The 10,513-nt window shown below is 44.6% G+C and overlaps 1 protein-coding gene across 1 annotated transcript in view; it reads left to right on the top strand.

Moving 5' to 3' along the window:
• The first annotated feature begins 401 nt into the window (after window positions 1-401).
• Window positions 402-10,513, top strand: part of Sash1 (SAM and SH3 domain containing 1) — a 166,798-nt gene continuing 156,686 nt past the window's right edge. Inside the window, exon 1 of the mRNA XM_076926829.1 lies at window positions 402-756. Within this exon, the coding sequence (XP_076782944.1) occupies window positions 610-756 (147 nt within the window). The 5' untranslated portion in view covers window positions 402-609. The remainder of the gene's footprint in view (window positions 757-10,513) is intronic.

The raw sequence follows: 10,513 nt of genomic DNA, 5'->3' as shown, positions 1-10,513 counted from the left end.
CAGGGCCCGGGGCCCGTGGCGCGGCTGCGCTTTCAAAAGGCGATTTGTTGGCCGGGTTGAAGCTCATTTCCATGCAAAGCGCCTGACATCAGAGCACCTTTTGTTGCTAAACGCTTTCTTGAGCCTGGAGGGGAGGGAGTCATGTGGAGTTGGAAGAGCTCATTCTTAAGAGAGGGGTCCAGGACTGGCTTAGTCAGGGTCCACAGGCGTCACTGTCCCCTGCCGGGCTCTACACAGACTCTCCAGTAGAAGCGAGTCGCGTGTCACCCGGATCCGGTCTCCGGAGCAGGACCCAGCGCCCGTGCTTTGAGGGTCCTGACTTCTTCGACCCGCGAGCTCCCCGCCGCAGCCAGTGGTGTGGACTCCGCTTCGGCTACCCTGTTGCTGCGCCGGGCCGTGCTAGGAAAAGTTTCTGGAGTTGTCAATCGCGGTCACCGCGGATCGAGGTGCCTAGTCCTGGCAGTGGTGTTCGTACCCAGCGGAGCCTGGGGCATGCGACGCGGGGGCGCGGCCCGGTGACGCCGCGGGCGGGGACCTTGCGCCCCGACGGCCGACTCGCTGCTGCGGGCCGTGGGCAGCGTGGGGACCCGGACGCACGGGGACGCGGCCATGGAGGAGGACGCGGGAGCTGCTAGTCCGGCGCCGGAGCCGGTGCCGGAGCCGGAGCCCGAGGTGGATCCCACTCGGGAGTCCGAGCCCGAGGCCGGCACGTCCGAGGCGTTCTCTCGTCTCTGGACCGACGTGATGGGCATCCTGGTGAGCTACCTGGGGAGGCCGGCTCGGGAAGCGGGGCTCACCCCTCGCCCACCTATTGGGCACCCTTTTTTCTCTACGCTGTATTCTCTCTATATAGGGGTTGAAACTGAAATTTAAAAAACCAAACAAAACCAAACAAACAAAAAAATCACCCACCGGTCACATCAGAGACACCTCTTCAGCAATCGGCTGTATCCAGGGACACCTGCTTAGAAAAGTTGGTGTGGAAAAAAAAAAACAGAATGAGTAGATGTAAATACTGCTTGTAAATATTTGGCGGGTGGACTCCTAATGGCCTCATGGTACTGATGTTTATCCGCACAGGGATTGTCGTGTGCCCATGAGAGGAAAACAACTATTTCCTTGTGCAGAACTACCACGGTGTTTACTTGCTCTGTCCTCAGCTCTTCCAGTTTGTAGAATTCAGGATATTTGTTTTATGTCTTTGGCACTGAGAACAATAAGACATATATTACTGAATCCGTGCTGATGAGAGGTTTTGAACTGTCCAGTGATTTGGCTTAGTTCTGTAAAGTAGTTCTTTTACTACTGAGGATGAAGTTTTAACCTGCTATGAGTTTACCTCGAAAGGATAGGGTTTTAGCAGCGTCGCTTTGGGAACCACACAGTGTGTATAGTTTTCTCCATAGTGGTTAAGGTCTTGGGCTTTGAAGTGAGTTAGCCTGGTTCAAATCCCTGCTCCCCAACTGTCTATCTATAATTACCATGGCGAGGTCATCCACTCCTTCTGATTCTCCATCTCATTTGAAAAACAGGAAGACTTGCATCTTGGGTTTTATGAGAGGCAGGCACTAGGTCAATGTGTATGAGGTACTCAGTATATTGCCTGATGAATGGTAGATGGTCAATGAATACAGCTCTGTTTATATAACTTTTCTTGCAAGTAGAGCCTGTGTCTCATCTTTCTGGACATCTTGAAGTTCAGCGTATCCCATTTTCCTGGGTTAAAGATTTCTGTCTGTGCTTTCAAATACATAATAAAAGACATGTTTACCTCTGCTAGAATTTTAGATATGTATGCTGTGTACATATACCATCTCTTTTGGATTTAAAATCCATTGCATTTTCTAAACCTTTCAGAGATACATGCGATGATCAGTAGAATTCCAGGAAAACCAGCGATTGTTTTAAATGGTGACAATCTTAAGTTCAACAGGCAGACACCTTATCTTGGTTCTTGCCCAGAAGCCACTCTGGCTTTTCAGTCACAGATAATGCTGGTTTGACAGTATCACATTGCATCCTTTAGGTGGGTGTAGGCAGGGTGGGTGAGTGGGGGTGGGGGAGGGGTGGGGGTGCTGGGGAAAGTGCAAGTCATACTGAGTGCTGTTTAGGGAGGAGGATTGGCAGGTCACACTTTCTGAATATTTGCTTCCCTTTCCCTGGCAGATCCCAGCCCTGCCGGGGTAGTTGTAGCAGAGTGTTCTTTGGCTGAGGTAAAAGATGGGGCGGGGCTCTAGAAGATCAAACCTGGTATTCAAAGAGCAGATGAAAGAGAAAATAGATGTTCTTACTCAGCCTGGAGTTGAGTGTGGAGCAGGAGAGGTCAATGTGGCCCAACCCTTTTCCTATCCTTTATACAGTCTCCATTTTCTTTGGGACAAACTTAAATGCAGAGAGGGAGACCTGGCTGCCTGCCTCTACATTCTAGTGGGAAGGTCTTGTGTTGGAAGGAGGACCAGAGAGCTGTCCTCCAAGTGTTTATTAAAACCTGTATCTTTGGGGCAATATATCAAGACGCAGAGGTGACATTTGGGTCGCTCTGTTTTTGTTGAAACATGAAATACAGTTTCTTTTATTTTGTGTTTTTAATTGTGGAATTCTAAAGTCATCTGAAGGGTTTGACCAATGGCCTGTACATTGTTGGTGACAATGTTGGAGGTGACCCCAGCCCATTGCCTATCACCCTAGTAGGCGAAAGCCTTTTTGGGTAAAAGAGCAGGACCCCCATCTCTGGTAGTGCTGAACAATGAGAGGTGCCCCCTAGATCCCTAACAGGGCCAAGGCAGGGGGAGGGTGGAATCTGTATGTTATAATCTAGGGGAGGCTGTGGCATGGGGTTATTAGTTAATTAATTAGTCCTAATTCAGTAAACAGGGTATGAATACTTGAGCTCACAAGAACACCCTTTGCTTATAAATTAATTCAGTCCGTTCACAGGTAAGCCGCAAATGGTTGCTTTCAGATAATTGTTAACAAAATACTTACTTAGAGAATAATAAAACAGTCTAAAACAGGGAAATTAATCAGTGATAGAATAAATAATACTAATAAGTCAAATTGTGAATGAAGAGAGAATGGCCCATGAGAAGCTCTGCTTGTGATTATCTGGAGAGTGGGGTCAGCATCCGAATTCAGTGTTCAGTCTCCAGTGCCAGGAGTTACCTGGTAACTAAGAGCATAATTATGTCCAAGTCAAAGAACTGTGTACTTGTGAAATACGGAAGTCTCATTACTATCCTTTAGAACAGGGAGGACTTTCAAGGGTGTTAATGATTTCTGTTCCAGCAAAAGCTACCATCTGGGCAGTTCCATCAGGCAAACCAAAATCCAGGCGCTTGTAAGATAATAAACTTGCCATCGACCCCCACACCCATGGAGTTGTTACAGTGTGGCCAGGCCTAGAGTTTCAAAGCAGAGCACCTTTCCCTATTCAAGGGATGTCTGCCCAGAAGTGCAGAATTATTCCAGTCTACTATAATTGTTTTTTCTTTTCTTTCTTTTTTGGTTTTTTGAGACAGGGTTTCTCTGTATAGCCTTGGCTGTACTGGAACTCACTCTGTAGACCAGGCTGGCCTCGAACTCAGAAATCCGCCTGCCTTTGCCTCCCAAGTGCTGGGATTAAAGGCGTTCGCCACCACAGCCCGGCTTGTTTTTTCTTTACCACCTCTACCCTCAGGCTTTTGATTGGGTACGGTGCTTGTTTTTAAGAGTGGAAATTGCCAAATTTATTTAAATGTGGTTAGATATGAAAAGCCTTTTTCTTCTCTTTTCTGGTTTTTTTTTTTTTTTTGTTGTTGTTGTTTTGTTTTTTTTCAATTATCTTTCAAGGACTGATTGTTCTTGTGGCAAATTGGGATGGTCATTTAGCTTTGGCCTTTAGCAACTGAGGGCCTCTACGGCTGAGCCAGGCCTCTACTACTTGAGAAGTTTAGTTAAGTCCTTATTGTTCCCAGGATCCTGCAAGACACACCTCCCCCAACCCTAAGCTTCCTCTGGCCCCTGCAGACTCAGTAGTTTGTCTTCAGTTCCTAACACTGCACTGAAAATACCCATTGTGTGGAAAGATCCCGTCTTAAGCAAGTTGTGAAAATCTGCAGAGTAGGCAGGAATCCTCAGAACTATTATGTTTAGATGTCTTGCTGTCTACATCAGTTCAAAAATAAAGCAGAACCCAAACCCTTCAGTGAACTAAGAAAAAGAAACTAAAGAATCCATTCCCTTTTTTTTTTTTTTTTTTTTTTTTTTTGGGTCAGGCCTAGAGTGGGGGAGGAGAGATGTTAGTGAGATCCCAAAAGGGTAGTTAGAGAGGTGACTCCTCAGGGAACAATTCATTTACAAGTACCCTTGGGAGGTGTCTTGCTTGAGTTAAGCCTATCAGCTAATGACCTAATTAGATTTACACATTGGCATTTGAGAGTGGGGGGGGGCACCAGAGGGGTAGCTCAGTATGCAGCCTGTTTGCCTAGCATGCCCCAAGGAATAGCACATTATCCCTCTGGTGTGAAGACATATGTCTGTACTCCCTGCACTCCACTGGAGGCGGAGGCAGGAGGATGGGAAGCTTAAGAGTGTCCTCAGCTGCTATGACCAGAGGCCAGAGATAGGGTTGGGGGTAAGTTGGAGAACCTTGGTTTAAAGTATTCTGACTTTTAGTCAAAAGCCTGTGCCTAACCTGCACAAGTTGGGAGGGTCCCCAGGTGAGTTTGGTTGATGACTGACTTGGTTCAGGTTGATGACTTGGTCCAGGTTACTTGTCTTCCTGAGAAAAACCAAACCAAACTAAACCAAACCAAGCCAAACCAAGCCAAACCAAGCCAAACCAGAGCACAGAGCTGTTTTTTGTTTTTTTTGTTTTTTTGTTTGTTTGTTTGTTTGTTTTTTTTGTTTTGTTTTGTTTTTCACCCGGCTCTGTTTTTTGTTCTTAAAGGAGACTCCTGTTCCCTGCCACCTCCTTTCTTGGTTGCTTGCTCATTGGCTTTTATTTGTCATTCTCTGCCTACGCTGGGCCTTTTGCTCCATCGTAAGACCCTTCTCTCTTCTCTGTGGTTGGATGTGGCTATAGGGTAGAGGCAGCCCTTAGCAAATATGAGGATGGTGTTCCATTGCTGGGCTGAGCCTGTGCATACCTGGTCCTGACCCTTTCAGTAGGTATGACCTGTCCCAACAAATTATGCTTGTACATGCCTCCAGATACGTCAATGAAATGGACAACTAATGCCAAAGTAGAGGCAAGCAGTGTATTCAGTGTGGCCACATTAGGAAGAGGGGCATAAGACAGATCCCAAGTTTGTCCCCAGGTTTATTTAGGTTTAAATAGAGACTAAAGTATGCTTACTGAAGCAGGCCTGGTCAAGGTGTGCTCCTGACCGCCGTTCACTCGTTCTTGCCTCTGCAGTGGTCCACCAAGCTTCACTGCTGGTCTGTCAGCCTCTAAGGTTGTTACAGCTGTTCTTTTCTGGAGAGGACAGTCTGTCCTGGGAGGCTTCACTCTTCCTGGTGACTTTCTGGCTTAGGACACACATGCACACACGCACGCATGCGCGCACGCACGCACTTGCATGTGCAAACACAGAATATTACATTAAAAAAAAATAATGCATGTTGGTGGTAATACATTATCAGTGATGTGGAGGAGGAAATGAAACACTTACAGTAAAGGTTTTTATACCTGTTGGAGCAATAGAATCCTGTGAGTTTGGAGGCTTCGGTAGAGAGCCAGGCAGAAGTGATGCGAGCAGAGGCTACATGTATATACATTTCATCATTCATTCTCTCTCCTCCCCCTTGCCAAGCCCCACATTTGACTCAGCATCAAAAGAAATGAAGGGTTGTTCCCTACCAACACTTAAAAGGATCAACACTACTGCCTGTATGCCTCACTCCATCAGTCCTCTTCTGGCCTCCATAGCCAACAGCACACAGTGTACATACACATAGCACATACACACGCAGACAAACATACACACACTGGAAATACAATAAATCTTTTATTTATTTTTTTTATAGCCTTGTACGTATGTAGCTCAGGTGGCCTGAAACTCTATGCAGCCCATGCTGGACTCAAGCTCATAGTCCCGTCTACCTCGCTCTCCCAAGTTCTGTTTACAAGTATGAACCACCGGGAGCTGGAGAGTTGGCTCAGTGGTTAAGAGCACTGGCTGTTCTTCCAAAGGTCCTGAGTTCAAGTCCCAGTAACCACATGGTGGCTCACAACCATCTGTAATGGGATCCCATGCCCTCTTCTGGTGTGCATGAAGACAGCTAAAGTGTATTCATATACATAAAATAAATAAATATTAAAATAAAAAAAAAAAGTGTGAACCACCATACCCAGCTGTAGGTGGAGACCTCTTGGGCCAGGGTGCGGTGGCGACATCAAATGACTTTTTTATTAGGAGTCACATATCAGATATCATCCTGTACAACAAATACTACAATTTGTAACAGTGACAAAATTACAGTTATGAAGTAGCAGCAAAAAATAATGTTATGGGTGGAGGTCACCACAACCTGAGGAACTGTCTTAAAGGGTCACAGCATTAGGAAGGTTGGAACCTTTCTAATGAGAACCTGTAGATAAGATGTAAGATGTCTACTTGTATATTTCACCTGATAAAAAGTATACTTTGCTATAAAGTATATACTTTTTTTAATACTTTGCTATAAAGTAGGTTTTTATACCTGTAACAAGAAAATCCTGTGGTTTGTTTTTGTTCTGTTTTGGAGTACAAACCCAGGGTCTCACATATGCTAAAGAAGTGTTTCTACTACCTCTGAGGGTCTTCCTGACTTACGGAAAAGTTTGAATGGCTGGAGGCTAGAACTCGGGGTGAACTATCCCATATAAACCAGTGGACTTAAGACCAAGGCTTTAAGAATTAACCAAAGCTTCAGATGAGTTTTGAGGTAAGCTATATTTTGATAGCTATGAGGCACTGCCGCCATGCCTCAGAAGTGTCCTCATTCATTTAATTGCCTTGGTAATGGGACCTGAGCATGGTGGCCTTGCTCCCAGCCAGCTGCTTACTGCCTCTTTTGCTTTGTTGAGCAGTATTAATTCTTTATGAGGAGGGATGCCACCTGGAGACAACCTGTCTTGTGTCTTTCTAAGCACATTAGGCCGAGTGTTCTCAACATCTCCATCCGAGAGACTGCCTTGCCAGGCAGGGTAGCTCTGACTCAGAAAGGGAAGCTGGATGCTCCAGTTCTTTGTAGTCAGTCTTTGGGCCGGGTTGCGGGTGGGGTGGGGGGTGTGGTTTGCCTACTTCTTGGACCTTTGAAAGTTGTCTGGTAGAAATGGGAATCAGTTGTATTCAGATTGTGTGCTTTCAAACTGAGGCTGCCTGTGTTGGCAGAGATCCCTGCTAACCATCTGAACATCTTGAGATTCCCTCCCTGCACAGCTGATTTTAGTACCCAGTCCATTGCCATCTCCCCCTCCCCCCACCTTCCTTTATTCCTCGTATTCCTTTTATTCCTTTTTGAGACGGTCTACTCTTTATCGCAAACTGGGTTGGAACTCACTGTGTGGCTCACCCGCACTACCTTTGAAGTTAGGGGGGGTGGGGAAGTGGAGGTTGGGGTTGGGAGGGTGGGGGGGTAGGGGGTGGGGGAGCGAAAGGGGTGGGGGAGGGCATGCCAAGGTGTCACTCAGAAAAATCATACCACGTGACAGACCTGGGAGGTTTATTGTGTGGGAAGGGAAGGAAAGGGAATAAAGGCCTGGAGAAGGGGTAGAGGCAGACAGAGCCATGAGGGCAGAGAAAGTGGGGATAGAGAAGGTCAGAGAGAAAGAGAGGTCTCTTGGGAACTATGGAACAGAAGGAGGTAAAGAGACAGAGAAGAGGGAGGGAGGGAGGGAGAGAGAGAGAGAGAGAGAGAGAGAGAGAGAGAGAGAGAGAGTGAGAGTAGTGGGGCTAGGGTAGCGAGCAGTCCTCTTACACCACCCGCACCCGGTGGCAGGTGATGACATAACTGTTGCTAGGTCCCTGGACAGAGTCTAGCGGAATTGTCTGTAAGCCAACAACTAGGATTGCAGATGTAAGCCCACCAAGATAAGATTTTCACGGTTTTGAAGCAGATGCTATGGTGGATCAGTGCTGTGTACCTGCTCGTGGCTCCATTTTTTCTCTTAATACACAGTTAATAGAGAAGAAAATAGACGAGTGTACCACATACTTTCAGCTAAGTGCCCTTCAAGACCAAATTTCATTCTTTTCAGTATGTGTTCTACGTCCTAGCTACTTTTGAAATTCACTGGAAGCCCCTTTGACTATGTTGATTTTTAGTACTGCTGTCTAAGCCTTGTCTCTGCCAAGTATTTATTTTCATTTAGAGCAAAAAAAATGATAGGTTTATATAATTTTAAAACGTGTGCTTTAAAAAAATGTGGTCTTCTATATTGAATTATTTGTAGAGAAAAGAAATGATTTAGTTCAAGAATGTGTATCTCTGCCATAGGATTATTCCTATAATGGAGGTGGGTTTTAAAGGCCTTACTTATGAAGTAAACAGTTAACAATCGTGCTTTGCCATCTCAAATACCTTTTTCTTACACACAGTTTGGAAGCAAATGAGTAGCCGGTCTTTGTGGCACATTCCTAGAACTTTAGCCCTTGGAAGGCTGAGGCAGGAGGATTAAGAAAGGCCAACACAGGCATAGCAAGACTCTGATTCGAAACACAAGACGAAAAAAAGAAGAGAAAAACAAAAATAAACTCGTGAACCACTTCAAGCTGTTAACTTCTCAAGTTAACGTGCCAAGACATGTGTGTTTAAAATATTTTCTGTATTCAAAAGAGAAAACTTGAACACTATTAATAGCTAGGGTTTTCTTGAGGCAAAATGATAATTTGTAATGAAAATGTGATTTCTGTTTAAAAGTTGTCTAGAATGTTATTTTTATATTTCATTGTGTCTAAGTAGTACAATAACGTGAGACTGTTTTAATTCTAAGTTTTTTTAAAAAGAAGAATCTTATGATTTTTATTATTCTTATAAGTACATAAAACAGTTATGTTTTAATTTTATTAATTAATTTAGTTTTAGGCTGGGTCTGATGTGGTCAAGACTAGCCTCAGATTGGATACATAGAGCAAGATGGCTTTGACATAGGTTTTTCTGTCTGTGCCTCCCAAGTGCTGGACTTGCAGGTGGGAATTCCAAGGCTAGGTTACTAGAACTTCACACCTGCTGGACAAGTACCACCAATGTGCGGGGCCACCATGCCCAGCCTCTCATTTAATTATTTGTAATTTATTTTTATTTTACGTGCATTGATGTTTTGCCTACATGTTTGTATATGTGAGGGTGTCAGATCCCCTGGAATTGGAGTTCCAGACAGTTGTGTGAGTCGCCGTGTGGGTGCTGGGAATTGAACCTGGGTCCTCTGAGAAAGCAACCAGTGCTCTTACATTTATTTTTTTTAATCATTGAAGAAACAAACAAAATAAATCCAACTTTGTGTGCAATATTCAAATCAAGTCAAACCTGGCCATATTCTCTCACTTTAACATCCCAGAGTTTTTTCATCTAGTTTTGGAAACACACAGCATATGATGATTGTTGTTTCTGTTCATCCTGCTGGCAGCATAAGTGCAGAATCTGTTCCTCTAACTGTAACTTGGTACCCATGACTCAGTTTCTCTTCTCGCCTTGTCCCTTCTCTTTCCTGCTAGAGGTGGTGGCCTCTGCTAACCACCACCACCACCACCACCACCACCATTATTATTATTATTTTTGTATTATTTTTGAAGATTTATTTATCTTATGTATGAGTACACTGTCACTCTCTTCAGACAAACCAGAAGAGGGCATTGGATCCTATTACAGATGGTTGTGAGCCACCATGTGGTTGCTAGGAATTGAACTCTGGACCTCTAGAAGAGCTAGCTGTCCGTGCTCTTAACCGCTGAGCCAACTCTCCAGCCCTATTCATTATATTATAATAAAATGTTTTGTCAATATACTTTTTGGGTACTTTTTATTTATTGATTGATGTAGTAAGGTCTCACTCATATAGTCCAAACTGGTCTCAAGCTTGCTATGTGGTGAAAGATGACCTTGAACTTCTAATCCTCCTGCCTCCATTTCCAAGTGCCAGGATTTTAAGGAGTGTACCCTCACATCAGTTTACATGGTGCAGGCATGAGCCTGTGGCAAGCATTCTATGTGAGTTTTTATTTGGAAGTAACTTTACTATAAGTCTGCAGAAATGTGTATTAATGTATAGAAAATGTCCAGAAGAAATTTGAGATCTGGGGGAAAGTCTGGGGGGGAAAGACCATGAATAAGTTATGAATGAATAAGGCAAAGCTTTCATTTGAAGTATTTGATTATGAATTACAGATCCACTAACAACTTTCTAAGAATGTTTGGATTAGGCTGTGTCTTTTGGGGTGTGTGCCTTCTGTAGCATATTGGAGGGACCTAGGTCTTCTGTGGTGTCCAGGTTGTAGTTTAATGGAGGAGCCGTGTAACACTACTGCTGTGTAGCCATTTGCCTTGACTGGAA

Source organism: Arvicanthis niloticus, chromosome 28, assembly GCF_011762505.2.
Source record: "Arvicanthis niloticus isolate mArvNil1 chromosome 28, mArvNil1.pat.X, whole genome shotgun sequence".
NCBI classification, from domain to species: domain Eukaryota; kingdom Metazoa; phylum Chordata; class Mammalia; order Rodentia; family Muridae; genus Arvicanthis; species Arvicanthis niloticus.
Note: the sequence above shows the minus strand (reverse complement) of the source record. Positions and strands in the feature narration are given on the sequence as shown.